The sequence below is a fragment of the Ammospiza caudacuta genome, chromosome 4 (genome assembly GCF_027887145.1).
Source record: "Ammospiza caudacuta isolate bAmmCau1 chromosome 4, bAmmCau1.pri, whole genome shotgun sequence".
Taxonomy (NCBI): domain Eukaryota; kingdom Metazoa; phylum Chordata; class Aves; order Passeriformes; family Passerellidae; genus Ammospiza; species Ammospiza caudacuta.
In genome coordinates this window covers 18391090-18408053 of record NC_080596.1, presented here as the reverse complement: position 1 = coordinate 18408053, position 16964 = coordinate 18391090, and the positions used below count along the sequence as shown (strand labels likewise).

Sequence of the window (16964 nt, the reverse complement as noted above, 5' to 3'; positions counted from 1 at the left end):
CTTTAATAATCTCAGTTATCAGTCCTCAGAGATATGATTCAGTAACACCTAAACTGGAAATATCTACTATGTAAACATCAAAACTGAGATCCAAAACCAGCCAAAAGAGAGCTAAGTAGAAGTTTCCATCATCCAAGAGATGATGGAACAAAAGGTGAAACAATACAGGAGAGCTAATCTGCAAATCAGCAAACCATCTTGCATAAACGAGATTGTACCTGCTTCTTTTATCTCTTATCCAGCTCATCGTGCCAGGAACACCTTGCTGAACAGAGAAACAGCCAGGAATTCAAATCCCAGGCCAGGTATATTTAGGGAGGTATGGATGCTGCAGAGTTGAAAGGAGTTCTTTAAGGATATTGGAAGGATTTTCTGGCTGTTAGGGCTGACATAGTGCCTGACACTGTCCCAACAGGTCCGCCAAAGAGAGTGGAAGGGACTTTGATGTGAGTTAAAGTCCCATGTATGTGTACTGGCTGGGAAACAGCAGAAAAGGACAAAAGGAAGTTGTAAACACAGACAGTGGAGTGAAGGGAATCTGAAAAAAGTCCAACCAAATCTTTATAAATTAACTGCCCACATATTACTATCTTCATATGAGGGTATAGCTAATTCCTCTCTGTAATGTTTATGGCCTGCCCTATCTTGTTGCCTTTTGGCATAGGCTCACATTGTCTCATTTATGACAAGCAGCAGAGCTGAGGAAAGGCCATAGAGCCTCTTCCCCACTGATCCCTTTCCTGCAGCTCTTTCCATGCCATGTAGGGCCAGTTTCCCAGGCACCAGTGCTGCTTGTGATGCTTTCTCCTCCACTGCCCACGGGATGTCAGGGTGGAAGCATGGGGCATGGGATGAGGGTAATGCCTGCAGTCAGGACAATGACTTTGGGTCACTGTCTGTAGTCCTCAGCCCAGCAAGAGATACAAAGCAGCTCAGTCATGTCCTGGGTGACTCTGATGGAAAAGCAGCTGCAGTATATAAATTATCTAATGGACAGGGTTAGTTTCTCTGATAAATGTGAGACAAAGGCATAGCTGCAGGTCTGGGCCAAGGTCAGGCTGGCACAGTACATACTGCACAAAGAGGGGGATCTGCTGCTATCAGACAGACAGACAGACCATTGCTGTGTGTGAGTGTACAGAGCACAGCTGGGATTTCAGAGAAACCCAAGAGAAACAGGCAGTTAAATCCTCCCAAATCCCCAGATCACTTTAAACTCAGCATATAACTGCCTTAGACTCCTTTTACAATCCCAGCCACAAGTACTCTTAAGCTAATGATCATTAAGAAACATTATTAATTTCTAGTTTAATTTCTACTTTATACACTTTGTAACCTCATTAAAGGCCATATAGTTACCTGGGGATGATAATGGCATAATTTTAGCACCTTCCCTAAATCTTCACCTTTGTAAAAGTTTTGTATTTTCATGTTTGCAAAAATCCACAGCAGCAGCAATTTTGCATCAGGTAATACAGTTCTTAAGGGCTGCTTGAATATTCAATTACTTTTTCTTCCAGTTCTCATGGAACTGACTAATCCACTCTACAAAACCTAAATTGTGCATGGAGGGGCACCTGAAACTTCCCTTGTCTGGGCAGATTTTGTAGGGACTCCATGTCTATGAGTATTTCAGGCTGCTGCTCAATATTTACTGCAAATACCAGAGACAGGGATGGATTTGCTGTAGGATTTTGTAGGCAAATTGCAGCTGACTCTGGCCAGTTTCAGGAGCTGGGGAGTGAACAGCAATGGATGCTGTTTGTCCCTGAGTCAAGCCGGTGAAATAAGGGAGGTGAAATCCCAACTTCCTCCTCTCTTCTAAGACTGACCTGTCTGAAACCATGGCATCAGACCACTTCTTACTATGGTCAACATTCTTCCATGAGACTACAAGCCCTTTCATGTTTCTTACTCAAAATGGAAAATTATTGCAAATTAACAGATGTTATTCTTATGCATACACATACATGTATGTTGTATGTGTTTGTACTGATACATATTCAGTGAAGAATTCAAATTCTGTTTGTAACCAAACACCAGTGTGAGTTCACATTTGCTGCCAAATCTTTCCAGGTCTTTGACAGCATTTTGAAATCTGCCTTAAAATGTGCATCATTTTAAAATGTGTCTGTCATCTGCTATGTAGACATGTAAACAAAGTAATGCTTTTTAAACACCTGATTATTGTAAATAACCTTATCTTTGCTTTTCGTCCAGAAGCCTCAAAGCACTTTGCAAAGTGGAAAATGCTGTTACTTCCTTGCCAATGTTTTGGAAGCCGAAATACAGAGAAATTCAGGGACTTGTCCAGGGCAGTGGCTTGGGTGAAGGGACACCTGGTCCTCTCAAACACTGGTTCAGTCTCTGCTTCTCTGTGCTGAACACTGGTTCACCCTGTGGTTCACTCTTCTCTGTGCTCTCCTCACACCCTGGATGGGGTCAGGCAAAATTCCCCATACAAAATAATTGTGCCAGGCTTATGCATTCTAGAGGGACTAGAACTGCTCAATTTGCATAGATTGACAAAATGTCAACCTCCCTAGTTCCGCTGAATACAAATAGGAAAATGTCTACATTTACCAGCTCTGTACATCAGGCAGCTCTTTGTTCCTTAAGTAGCAGGAAGGGTTTAAGCATAAAATTATGTATAACTGAAAGAAACATTTTGTTCTGTTTATGTTTACTGAATTCCCCCTACCTTCTTTTTGCACTCAAAGGGGTAAAAACTCAAGGGCATCCCTATAAATACTTAGGCATAGGTCTTTCAGTCTTTACTTTGCTTAACAGTAACTAGAACCCTCAGAATTAATTTTTCCAGCAGCTCCCTAATTCCCTTTGGCAACTGAAAAATTGACACTCTGGCATGGTTCATCGTGGCACTTGTTGCTGAGAACAGAGAGAAATTATTGCAACACTGTTTGCATCATTAGAAGCAGCATCTGAGGAATCCAAATCAGCCAGCTGGGCAGTTTCAGAGATCTCCTCTTCCCTTATCAGTTCACTTCATGCTGCCACTGGGCAGTAACAAAGAGCCAGAAGTGTGTGTGGCCCAAGGAAAGGCACAAACAATATAAAACCATGGCAAGAAATCAGGCAAAGGCAAGCTGTTCTCTCCTGATAACCCTGGAGGCTGAAAAATATTAGACTTAATTAAATGAAAAATAAGAGCAATCTTGTGTGTGTAGTTTGCCTTTGTGAGAGGTCACAATGTTTGAAAATGTCCTCAGCTTTTGACTGGGATCAGCTCAAGACTTGGCCAAGTGTACCAAGGTAGAGCAACACTTAATGTGTGTTCTAGCAGAGACCTCTGCCAAGTACAAATTGTTAGCTGTAAAACAGAGGTGCTTTGCATTGCAAATAATTGTAGTTGGAAAATGCGCTGTCAAGGAAATAGTGACTTTTTTTCCTGGAGATCATCTTCTATACCAAATTGTCTATTGATCCAAGAGGCTTAGCAATGAAAAACCTTTTGACAATTTTTCTGTCTTTGGCACTTTTTTGTAGCTGTTCTTAGGCCACCCACAGATTCACACAGAATCAAACTTCAAGCTTATTTGGCACTTCTGCAAAGTTTGTCAGGTTTTCACAATTCCCTGAGTGTGATATTCAATCTTTAGGGTCCCAGTCCCACAACTAATTCTGTCTGAATTGGCCACAAAATATGGAAACCCTGATATGTACCTGCTGAGAACCATATTCAGTGACATTCTCCTCTACATCAAACAGATCCTCAGCTCTCTCTCTTACCTGGACCTCAAATTCCTTCCTAAGCTATGATAATATGAGTTTTCTTACTCTTATTACCTTCACACTGTCTCACTAGTTTGCTGGGATTCCCAGTCCTCACCCTTCTTCAAACTCCTCAGATCCTCTCTTTTTCCTTCGGTTGTAATTGTCTGTACTTTTACATCCCATTGAGAGGTTATAAACCTTTACTGAAATCTCTTCTTCTGTTCCCAAATTAGGGAAAATATCTTAAGTTGTTCCCCATGGCGAGTCCAAGTCTGACCTCTGTATAGAAAAGGTGGAGAAAATGAGTCTGCAGCAGTTTGGCTGGTTTTTATTCCAAATCCATCAATATGCAAATTGCTTCCTATCAGAATCATCCCGTTGACTCCTTGGGACCATTCCACATTTACAGGACCAGTGGATTGAGCTGTGCCAGACAGAGCAAACTGCTGCTCCCCTGCTCACCAACAGCACCAAAAACTTTGGTGCTAGAGGGGCGAACCACACTGACCAAAATACTGCTTTCCCCTTGAGAGAACAGCAGCACCTCCCCCTGCCCACACCTGCTGTGCATAACCACAGAGCTTCACACACAGATCCCTTCCTGGCCTCTTGCTCATTTCCCACAGTGTCTGAATTGGTGATAAATTTGCTTGCCAGCCAGGAGAGAACAGATGAATTAATGAAAAATGTGGGTTTTCAGACTTCAAAGATGCTCCTGGGTTTAAAGTAGTATTAGCCTCTACATTTCTAAATTGAGCAGAATTTTTTTTCGTTGGAAAATTTGAAGTGGAGCAGTTCTGCTGCCAGCTTTACTATTTTAAGACACTCAGGAGTCAAAGTACTTAAGCAACCCCTAATTTTAAATCACAGTAACAAAAAATATTTACTGAAGTACTGTGTTTCAGGATTATTCTTCTAAAATTCACAGGCTTGGTTGTAAAATTTTTTTTTTCAGTTCTATGCTGTTTTCTCAGTTCTATTTGGATCCTTTTGGTAGCTGGCCCAGGTAGTAACAGGACAACAGATGCTGATAAATCAGAAATTGCAATCTTTGCTCAAATAAGGAAAGTTTTAGCAGCAGTGTGAATTTGAGCCAGAAGAATGGATTTTTTTCTGTTTTTTCCTCTTTTCACTACAGCAGCAGTGTGTATTCTTAGCAGTTAAACCAGCAATGTTTCAAAAAGTCACCATGCCACATTGCAATTATGTAAAACGAGGTGTCTGTCAAACATGCTTAGACCCAAAATTGCATAGAGATTAAAAATAAAAGCCATCACTCCAGTGGTGGGAATTTCAAACATCCCTGGGGGTAAAATCTTTACAGGGCCATACAGAACAAAGCTATAAACTCAGCTCCCATTAGTATCTCTGCAGCATCAGTCAGCAAACCTCAGCTATGCCCTCCAGGCAGGGTGAAGAAATTGGTAAGCCTTGTGCAGAAGTAAATTATGTGTTTCAGGTAATATTTGTTTTATATAAAAGAAGGGAGAGTAGAGCAAGAGTTCTAGCAAATTTCATGGTACTAAGAAGCAGGTTTTGTTTTGTCCCTGAATTATATTCTGAAAATCAGCCTTGAGGGCCTCCTTTCTTCTAAAAGAGCCAGCTGAGGTTGAATATCTACTTTTATCCCAGAAAAGAACCTCATTTCTCAAAAGAGACTGGCAAATAATTGTTCCAGTGGAGGAGAATCACAAATCCCTCACCCCAGTTTGTCCTACTCCCCCCATCAGAGCAATCCAGCCTCTAGAAGTTGTTGAAAACTGGTCAGCCAATCTCAGAGCTGAGGGGAAGTGTGAGCCTGGGGGAAGTCTGGCCTTTCACAGCACAAAACACCAGAAATATTGTGGTCATTGTGTTACAGTGTTTTAGGAAAGCTGAGGAGGAGGAGGAGGAGACATCCTTCCTGCAAGGTGCCAGCCTCTGGCAGAGGGACTAAGTAGGCAACAGGAGACAACAAAGCCTTGAGCTGCCAAGGTGGAGTGTGACAAGTATTGTAAATCTGAGACTGTCCATGCTCCAAAAGAGAAGTCTTGGTTTTCCCAGACTTATTGATACACAAATTCTTTGTTTGGGAACAGACAGCAGCATCACCTTTTATTTTACATCATGTTTGCAAAGGGTGCTGCTCCCAGGAGGTGGAGGTCAATTCTGTTCTCCCCTTTTAAAAACCAGAAGTCATTGTCTTGGTGCAAATTCCCAGCATTGGTGTTCTTGGCCCTCAGGTGTGATCTCCAGTGAGATGACAGAGCCCCAGAAAACCCAACTCTGTGCTGAGGGCTCCCCTAGACTGACCTATGCCCAATGCATGGACCTCTGGAGAACCAACATGTCTCCATGTCCTTCTGGATCTGTTTCTGAAGTCCAGACCTGAATGTGACCCTTTGTAACTTAGCTATCATTTTGCTGATAAGAATATTTTTATTCTGTGTTTTGTTTATTTAAATGTCAAACCTTTAAATCAGAAGCCTCCCTCACTGTGTGCATAAATCTGGTAGAGCAACAAGGGGGATGGGAGCACAGGAGATCTAAAGACAGTAAAAATGGCAGTAAAACTACACATCCTGTGTACAAATGCATTTCTAATTGCTGTTGTTAGAATACAGTCTTCTGTGAACCCTTTCTCTATTGCTATAGACTAACTATAAAATAAAAGTCTCTTGACTGTTTAAATGACGTGGCTAGGAAGAAGATTTCTCCCACTGAGAATGGAGACAATTTAGACTATGGAGCAGAACGAGATAAGATGAATATTCAAAAACTCACAGAGTCAACTTTTTGCATGCAGATTAACTCATAAAAAAATGCCACTGCCTGCAGTACCTACTCCTGGTCATAACTGCAGTATTTATAATGGGATATTAAGCTTTAGTTATGTTACTGTCTTAGGCTACATAAACCACCAGGAAAAGAGAGAATAAATAAGGTTCTTGCAGATTACTTAATTGTAGCAAACAGGAAGCTGTAGTAACCACAATTTTGCTTAGCAAGGAAATTCCATGGTTGAGAGGTGGTGGAATGGATTCGTGAAGGAAACGGGACTAGCATTAATTAGTGTGGTCCCAGCAGGCCATTAATCAGGATGGGGTAAAGCCTCAGTAAACTCACAGACCTCTACTCAAACAGGTAGGTCACACAGTGGGAGAAGCTCTAGCTCTGCTGAAGTAAACTGCTGGTCACCCCCTGGGGATCTGGATCCTTTCAGAACTGGGAAGGATGGACACAGGTCATGTTCCTCTTCCCAGGGACTAAAAGCTGCCAGAATTTGTGCTGCTCAGGAGAGGGAGAAGTGCAACAGGGATGGATATGTGACCTTATAGAGCCGATCCAGAGGCTGGCTTTTCCCAGGTCAAGGGTTACTGTTGTGGCACCAACCTTCACCTTGAGTGTATGTTTCAACAGACAAGGAACTGTAAAGCAGCATGTCCATTCCAAGTGTCTTGTAGGAATGCTTCCTAGCCTGTAGAGACCTGTGGGAGAGAGGAACTGGGACTATCACCTGCAAGCTGCTCAAACACCTGACACTCAAAAGCTCCATCCTTGTAGGTACAGCCAAGGGAAGGACAGTGGCTTGTAGTCCCCTCATGTGAGCAGGGTGGGATCTGTGGGCTGCCTGAGGTAAGAATCTAATAATTTGACCACAGCAATTATGCCAGTTAGCAAAGAACTCACTTACTTCATTAAAGGAATTGCAAGCAGTCAGTGGTTTGCTTTCCATTGCAATAAGTAGTCTTTTCATAGCTTTTCTGGCTTTCAGAAACTGTAGTTCTATCTTACCTGTGTTTCTCACTGGAGAAATTGGGAATCTCATTGCCTGGTGTACAGATGTGGGCTGTGTGTTACTTCAGCTCTACATGCAAACTGCAGCAAAAGCTTGGTCAGAGTGATTGTGAGACTCCTCTCAGCTCCTCCACATGTGCCTGCTGCAGGACATTGGAAAGGTCTCTTCTGCTCCCATTCCTTCACTGTCCTTTCAAACCCTTCTACTGTCTTCTGTCTTTGGGCTGTGAAAGAATTTTAATCTTTCACTTCTCACTTTCCCAAAGGAGCTGTAGGGTTAGAGTTCCCTATATCCCATTGGAGTGGAATGTACTGCCTTTCTCTCAACACTCTGACCTTCCCACAGCTGCTTATAGGAAAATAACTACAGTCAAACCAGGTCTACATACAGCATAATACAGGTACTATTGTAATGGAAAATGCTTTTGTTTTACAAGGAGATTCAACAGTTTTTACTCTTGAGCCTGGCTGGACATTTTCTGCCTGGAATCCTTGGCCTCTGTCAGAACTGTTCTTTGCTTGAACAAAGAGTAAGGTATTTCCATCCAATTATTTTCCTGCATTAGTAACAGGATTACTAGAGATCCATATTTTCTTTATAATATCCTTCCACTTTCAAAGCTGAGGAGTCTTTCAGAAAATTAATGTATTTGGCTACAGTTCTGCACAGGCATATGAGCCCAAGATAAGCTAAAACTGTTTTTTAAAATTGGGTTTTTTTCCTCAGGCAATATTTTTATGTTCCCCTTCTAATCTTTAATTGGAAGTCAGAGTTAGCATATTGATAACTTGGCTCACTCTCCATTTAATTCTGTTTTGAGTGCTGATAATCCAATTACACCATTTTACATAAGGAAGCGCAGGCTGAGGAAGTTGAAGCAATCTGATGCCAAAACATATGGCCCATTAAGATGTATCATGCTGACTGTTACAAGGACATACTTACTGTGGTCCAACCAACCTGCTGACCCAGATCTGTGAAATACAGTGTAATGATGGAGGAGACAGCAAGGCTTTGGATGCTGATGGAATCCTTCAAAAAGGGCCCATCTGCAGTGACAGAAATGGAAGAGGAGATGGTGTGAGCAGCAGGACTCTCTTGAGGGCACAGCACAGTGCTGAGGCTGCCCTGCTAGTGCTCCAGATGTAGGCCCAGCTTGGATTCTGATTTCCTTTGGTGGCTTGCTACTTCTTCTCCATGTTAGCAGCTCAGAGCTCTTCCATGAGGGTTGTTCCCTTCCCATGTTAACAGAAGCGTTTGGCTGCGGTGACACAGGACAGCAGTGTGTGACAGCTGTGCACTGCTGTCCCTGTCAAAGTGGCCCATCAGAGACAGGCCATGCAATCACAGACAGCTCCACAGGGCACTCTTGTTCTGGCTTGCAAGACTAATGGCAAAGTCTGTGTTGCACAGCCTCTCCCTCACTGCCATATTGTGCTGAAGCATTTGCATTCTCAGGCTGTTTTACAGCAGGCAGTGCCTGATGATCAATGCAACCTCTTGGGCAAAGGCTCACAAGCCAAGATTTCTTTTCTGGCTGTCTAACCCAGGCAGACCAGGTGTATCTGAGCATTACATTACTGTTTGCAGTATTCTGAGGCATCTGCTTTCAGTCCTAATGGTTCTAGAGTATACAGAAGGACACATGAAATAACAATATTTGGTTTGCCTTTTTTTTTTTTAATATAGGCAGTGAGCTGGCTATTGGAAAATTCCAACAGCCACTGGCACAGGAAGTTGCCATGGCTGCAACACCTCTTAGCTTTTTGTGAATGGTCTCCTTTTCAATATACATTTGTTGATTGTTTACATCAGTGAGGGTGCTAGATTCCATCAGGTGCTGATGGAATTGAGCACCCACCAGCCTCATTTTTTATGGCTTTGCAATTCTACACATCCACAGACCAAACACCAAACAGCCTCTGGCAGCTTTATCCTCCACTGCCATGTCCACCAAGAACTTGTGGACTGACACAGAGGCAGCCAGCTGCAACTTCTGGTGAGGAAGTGAGCAAATACTAAAACAGGTAATGCAGTGAGGGAAGGAAGGGGTTGAATGGGCTTAAAACTGCTTGTCTTCATTGTGTGATCATAGACTGGAACATCTCACTCAGTGGTTATGAAAACCACTAGGTTCCTTTACTAATGAGAAAAACTAGTAAGGTAATAATTGATGTCAGTTGATGAGAATGTACCAACTGCTCACCCAATAACACATATAGAGAGAGCAATGCTGTGAGGAGGAGAATCTGCCAGAGGATTAGTAATACATTAGGTGGATTAGTAATTAGTAATACATTAGGTGGATTGGTAATTAGTAATACATTAGGTGGCTGCACTCAGCCATATGAATACTCACTGTGTTCCAGTTGCAGGCCAACACGGGATGGGTACCACTGGGGACCTGTTCCAATCACAAAGCATGGCTGTTAATTTTGTGATAGAAAAGCTAATATTTTTTTAGGTTTGGGGTGGGGTTTTTTTCAACTGATATCTACAGAAGTGAGATGGAATAAAAAGCATCTTTCTTTTGGTCTAATCTATACAAGAGAGCTGGGAGGAGCACACAACACACACTTTAGAGCATTAACCCCTTCTCCCATTTCAGTGTTGGAAGGGCCAATCTCAATGCTGAATGCTCCATCAGCACAGCTTGTGTGTGCAACACTGGGAAATATAGAGAGGATACTGTTTATTACTGTATTTGCCAAAACTCAGTACTAAATGTATCAGCCTTGCCCCTCCTTCTAGAAAATATGCCTGTGCTAAAGTCTGCTCCAGGACTTTGTGTTTCCCATTTAGGAATGTAAAGCCTAACTAGGGATTTGCAGCTTGTATTAGCTCTCAACTAGAAATTAATTAGGGAAATAGAGGCACAGAAAGTAGAAGCACGTGGATAGCCAATACTGGGTGACTTATGAGTCCCCTGATACCCCCAACTTGAGGATGTTTCCTAGAAGTAGATTTTTAAATGGTCTAGTTTAAAGGTCATTCTTAAATGCACATTAGCAGTTGGCTGTTGTTATTGGATTCCCTTTGGTGATTTAGAGCAGAGACCTGTCAGGTTGGTCAAACAGGTATGGATCTCCAGATGCATTTGTTTCCCTTGGTGTTGGAGTGAGCAGGGAATTGCCACCAACACACTGCAGAGGGGATCATGGATGTTCAAGTTGTTAACTTGGCCAGCTCTTTAGTTGCACAGAAGGCTGTGCTTCTGCAGCTGTGCTGCTGAATACAAACACTCCTCCTTTGCATCACAAGGGCAAGTAACTGCCTAACCCATACACAGTCTTTGGTTTGCTGTTGAAGTTTTCTAGGGCTGACCTAGCAAATTTCTGGGCTCAGCTGAAGCCATGTGGTGAGAACTTCCCTAGTCCATGATGTTGACTGACTTTTGGGGGAAGCAAAGATTGTCAGAGAAAAGTGAGGAACCTGCTGCAGTATCACCACCTCAGTCATTTCTACCACACGTTTGTCTTTATTTCCTTTGACACACCTGAGGACAGTTGATTGCCTGAAGGAGATTTACTTTGTCTTTTCAATTCAAAGCCTATGTGAAATTGCTCAGGTTTTTTTAGATGTATCTTACAACTCTTAGTGATCCTGTGTCTAAGGTGCAAATATTCCCCTACCTCTGAATGGAAAAAAATGTTCGCAGTGACTGTGATCAAACGTGGAAACATTTGCCCCAAGAAGCTGTGGGATCTCCTGGACATATTCAGGCCTTGTCTAGGGATGACCTTGAACAGTCTTATAGGACTTTAAAGTTGGCCCTGTTCTGAGCAGGAACCTGGATCTGGAGATGAGCTCTGGAGGTTGTTTCTCCCTAACTTATTTCAGGGTGATGAGGAGAGCTTGTTCACTGCGCCAGCTGCCAGCTGGAGGGGAAGGAGCTGTACAGGGTGTGCACTGTGCAGTGACACTCAGCACACTCATTTCAAAAGCACTTGGTCTGACTTTTGTAGGCAAGAACAGGCATTAGATGAACCCATGAACCAGGGCTAATAGCAGGAGGTGAGACATCCATCAAGTAAGCTGCAAACATTTTTTTCAAGGTACCACAACAATCCATGGCTATTAAAGATAACAAAGGGAAGATAGAGAAGGAGCAGCTGTCTGACTTGTCAGGGAAGATATGATTTGCTCCAGGACAGCAGATATCAATAGTTATTTGGGAGCCTGAAATGCAATGTATTTGTGTTAAATTGGAATCTTCCCCCCAGCTTCCTCCCTTCATATTACAGTATGTTTCAATAAAAGTCAATTTACCTGATCCTGTGGCAATGCTCTTTTAGGTATGGCTCATAATCTTCACAAGGGCAAACAGAGGTTGTGCATTTAAGCACGTCATCCCACATTTCCAGTCCTTTAGCCTCAGTACACCATTATGCTCAAACATACTCAAAGATTTAGACAGATGGAAGTGTGCCTTTGCTGCTGCTCCTCTGCAGTGACCTTGTTGTTACATCAGCCTGTCTCTGGTTTCCTGGCCATGCCTGGAAAGCTGTGTGTATTCTTCTGGAAGGATCTGGAATTAGCTGTTCCTTCACTGCTCTTACTCTTGGTAGGGGGCCACTAGCTAATGTCAAGTGAAAATGCTGAATGGAGTGGGGGACAAAGCCCAAACACGTTTCTGTGTTGGTTTGAGTGAGATCACCAAAGCTTCCCACTTTCAGCAGATTCTAGCAAGGCTGTTCCCAAGTGTTAGCTGTCCAGGGTCCTGCAGAAACCAGCATTGCTTTCTGGGGAGAAGTGTGACCCCTCAAGGAGTGTGCTCTCCTGCCTTGATAAGGCTCCTTTCAGATAGGAAATCTCACACATTCCTGGGTGTCCTGCTCACCACTTGGTAACAGTCAGATAAAGGGACTCTCGCCCCACCTGTCACCCCTTATTTGCCTTCCTCCTATGACTATTTTCCACATGGATCCTCCAAAAATCCCACTAGAACAGCTCTGGATTTCTGCTTGGCAATGTGGGAAGCTATTCCAATCCAGCCTGCCTACGGCAGACACACATTCCTCTCATTCCTGTAGCAGGGAAACTCTCTTTTCTTTACATAGTGAAAAGAAGCCAAACTGAGGGACTAATTACCACTTGTGTTAATTCTTGCTACTGCCTGTCAGAATGAGGGGTTGATGGCTCTCTTGGCTATCCAGAGCCAGGGCTGTGTGGCAGAGCAGCTTCACCTGGCACCAGCAGGAGTTCAGGAGTGCTTGTGGAGAGTCCTGCTCCCACACAGGGTGAGCACACACATCTCTTAAGGGCAGCAGAGGTACAGCTGCAGCTGTGGGCAGCATTTGAAGGCCCCTCTGCACTCCCACACCTGGCAGAGCTCCCCTTGCTCCCAGTCTAACGCTGAAGGGTTTCTCTTTTGCAGGGTTGTTTTGGCGGGGGGGTTTAGCACTGTATAGTTCCCATTTTTTTGTTATTAACGTTTTCCATTGCTGCCTCCTGCAGAGATTAATGGCAATCCAAGGCCATGGGTGACAGAAGTTTCTCTTGTAACTCCTGTTGCATCTAAGATCAGGCATACATTAATATTTACTTTCTGACAGTGTGATGGTGCATCAGAGCTCAGCCACAGCAGGTCACAGTCTCTGTATAATCCTTGTGGTTAGCAGAGCTGTTCAGCTCCCTCATGCAGGGTTTATGGGTTTGGATGTGTATTTCACACTTGGAAGAAAGTTGTAAAAATAACATTTCAGCTCACTTATATCCCAGAGTGGCTTTGACTTAGAAAAGCAGCTACAGACTGTCCAGAGAGTAAGAGTGGCCATGGTGGCTCAAACTACAGGTCTGTTTAGCCAATATTACATCCTCTAATGTTTAGTCAATATTGTGGTTCCTCCACATCTATTGCATTTCTAGCATTTATGTAAAACAGCTCTGGTTCCTCTCTTTGCAGCATCATTGGACAGCTGTTGAAATGTCTTCCTAGTTTTCCATCTCTCTTTGATTACTTATACGCTGCTGGCTTATCCTTCTCTGGAAGGCTGTTTGCCTCAGACCCCAATATGGTCACCCCCCAAATGCAGGCATGTTGGCACCCGAAACCTTTGCCCATTCCTCAGCTGAAAAGTCATTCACAAATTCCTTGCATTTAAGTGACATCAATTTCATTCTTCCTCACTGAGCCACTTGATTTAGCTGAGGATGTTCCTGACCATGCCAAGGGGGCTGGACTAGATGATCTCTGATTGTCCATTTTAACCCACACTGTTCTACAGCTCTGTGAGTTATTAAAGACATAAACATAACGCACATCCTGTGTGTTACAATTCTGTTATAATTCAGGCAAGGTCATATCTATGTGTACAGGCTTCCATTAGTCTGCAAGTGCAAGCAATTATGACAGATCTTAAGTCTTTGACCGCATTCCATCTTCTCTATCAGGGATTTGTTCCAACTTTGCATTTTAAAAACTCCATACATTTATTTAAAAAAAAAAAACTTAAAATATTTTAACTCTATGATGTTTAAGGCATCATAATTTTTCCAAACAGGATGGTATTTGCCTGGAAAGCAACTCAATGTTTACTGTGTTTTAATTTAATAACCTCTTTTAAAAATTGGATCTGAATAAAAATATTTAATTTTGTGGGGGTTATTTGTTGTACCTGTCCAAATTTAAAAGAGAAATTAAAATACAAGCAAACTGACAGGACACATAAAACCAGACAGCCACCTTTAATTTTCCCATAGCCAGCTATGGAATTACCTATTAATACTGGCTATAAAAAGGAGATGTAGTGCTGTCAAACAACCATACAAATACCAGCGAAAATGACAGCCTCAGTGCAATGCCCAGCTGCAAATACCACTGCACAAAAATGCACAGAAAACCAAATTCCACTGGTCCTGCTGCCCACATGGTGGGTTTTATTCACTGCCTGTATACTAGAATCCCAGTAAATGAGACAGCTAATCAGACAATCCTAGGAAGCAAGAACAGTAAGAAAAGCCCCTATGCAGCTTTAACACCGTCCAAAGGTACTCTGAACATGACTCAAGCTGACCTTCATGTGTGCTCCACCACTTAAAAATGTCACAAAATGTGTTGAAAATTTAGCAGCTCAGAAATCAAAGTACTTGGTACTTTTCAATAGTTGTGAAACTGAAGGAATTGACCTAATTTTTAATAAGTTTTGTAAAGAATCTTCTACAAAAAAAATTAGTGCACTGTCTGCTCTGCAGTAAATTGCACAATCAAATGCCCATTTGTCACAAAGTATTTATGAAATTTTGTGAGCCTGTATGAGAACAAAGGTAACATGATGAAAAACTCCCTTGCTGGGGAATTCAGTGTGTTCCTTAGAATGCAGACCTACAAAAGCTATTCTATTCTGCTGGGGAGAGAGGAGTCTGAGAAATGCAAAACACAACTGACAGACACAATTTGGAGATAATTAGCAGATTGACTTTCCATCATCAGCTAATTTTATTACCAGTTAAATTGTTTGCTTCTCATTGTATTTCACCACCCATGCATCTCTAATAACAAATAGCCTTAATAATTACAAACAATACCTGCTGTGATATGAATAGGGTGATGTGAACAACAAAATTACTATAATCAATCATCAGCAGCATGTTGCTTAAATTTGCAGAAACAGTGGAAATTCCAAGGAACCACGGCGGCACCAACCTCCCTTATCTGATGACAAAAATGTTGCAGATGAGCTGAGAAGTGTAACAGCACCTGCTCCTGTGAACTGTGCACGGCTGCAGTGCATTACACCACCTAGACCAGATGGCAGTTTTGGTACCCATGTAGCAACAAGAAGAGTTTGCTAGGAAAAATTCACATTTGTGTGTGTGTGGGTGTGCTAGCTTTGTGCATGATTTATAGAGACAGGCAGATTATCTTAAAACTTTCTGAGGTCTTTCCTTGACAATAAACAGTGAACAAATACAGCTGTCCCTTGTCTGTGATCAGACAGTGGCCATGCTGTTGTCTCCCTTGGTTGCAGCTGCCCTGTCCGAGTGTTCCCGGGATCACTTTGAGAAAACAAGGATAGAGACATCACCATGCCAGCAACCACAGCCTTTGCAGGGCTGAAGTTTGCCTACTTCTGCTTCACTGAGCTGCCAGCAGGAAAAGCAGGATGCTGAAATGACTGGAAGCTATTGCTTTCTGCTTTTATTTGGAAAAAAGGGCTGTGTGATTTATTGTGCTAACATTGCACTCGAGTGATTCCTGGGCATGATGGCAGAAAGAAAAGCACACCAAGGAAACCCCAGCAAAACTAAGCTGGGCCACAAGATCAAGAGAGAAAGTATCTGAAGTGATTACTTACTGTGCTTGCCTGCCCTGTAATAAATGGCAGCTGCTGAGAGCTGCAATCTGCACCACCAGCCCTCTTGAAGGATTGCAGCTCTCAGCAGCACCCTGGGGCAAGCAGGGCCACAGCATCTCTTCTCATGGTCCCTCTCAGAAGGCCTTCCTTGGCTGCAGGCCAAGAGATGCTGTGACACACTAAGTGCCAGCCCAGTCACCTGGGTCTATTTTCCAGGGCTAGTGCAGAGCCCAGCTCTGGCCAGGCCCCTCCAGGTACCCCTCAGCTGACACCAGACTGAGCACAGCAGGGCTCACAAGGGCCAGGCTGCCAATTGTGTGCTGCTCCCACCTCTTGCTAAGTCTTTAGGGCACAGGCTGACCTTGGGAGGGCACTTTCTGCATCGAGGATCATTCAGCTAGGCTGTGTTTTCCTGGTAGAAGGACCTTTGAGAGGGTGTATCAGCATATTTGAAGAGCAGGAGCAGATTTTGAGCTAGATCCATGTTTTTGTGGGAAGTTAGTGGAAAGAGTAGATCCAGTGTTCAGTAAAATCTCAGCAGAGTACTGAAATGGATGTTGGTTTTAATGGCTCCAGAGCTGGGGATAAATCCCTTTTCTTTGTCAGCGTTTTTCTCTGAATATTCTCTCTGATTTGTTTCACTTGTAAGCTTTCCAGGGAAGATCTTTGGCCATGTGTTTTACAAAGGCACCTTGAACTCTAGTTGCTATGGGGACACAAAAAAGCACTTTCTTAATGGCATGTGGAATTTGAAAAATTAGCTATTTGATCATAAGCATCCATTTCTTTCCTCTGGTTTTTGCAGTGCTTGAATTCATCAAGCTACAAGCACAGTGCTGGCTGGGGGAGAGCAGGCAGTGATCTGGCTGAGCTGGTGTCTCCAGACACACTGGCCAAGTGCTAAGGACAGGCTCTGGCCCAGAGCAGGACAGCATGCCCTTCCCACAGACTACTGAGCAAGTGAAGCCCAGCCCAGTGAATATCTGCCTAAATGCTTCTGCTTTACCTGTTCATTTCATTGTTCCCATTGGCCTTCAGTGTTTAAAATCTGTGACCACCTATTTTTCCTTCATAAAGCCATGTACCAGTCACCCTGGCAGCTCCACTGAAGCCTCACAGAGACTGGTCCAGAAGGTTTCTCAGAGCATACCCAA

The 16964-nt window shown here is 43.2% G+C and overlaps 1 protein-coding gene across 4 annotated transcripts in view; it reads right to left on the bottom strand.

Moving 5' to 3' along the window:
• The window catches only part of TECRL (trans-2,3-enoyl-CoA reductase like), a 58709-nt gene that overhangs the window by 16391 nt on the left and 25354 nt on the right, over window positions 1-16964 (bottom strand). For 3 of the 4 annotated variants that reach the window (XR_009274660.1, XM_058803655.1, XM_058803653.1), the window contains exons 3-4: window positions 9873-9917; window positions 8459-8562 (exon numbers count right to left, since the gene is read on the bottom strand). Coding sequence is in view for 3 of the 4 variants with exons in the window: in XM_058803655.1 (XP_058659638.1) it covers window positions 8459-8562; window positions 9873-9917 (149 nt within the window). In the remaining variant the exon portion in view is untranslated. The remainder of the gene's footprint in view (window positions 1-8458; window positions 8563-9872; window positions 9918-16964) is intronic. The other variant, XM_058803654.1, reaches the window with a different exon arrangement.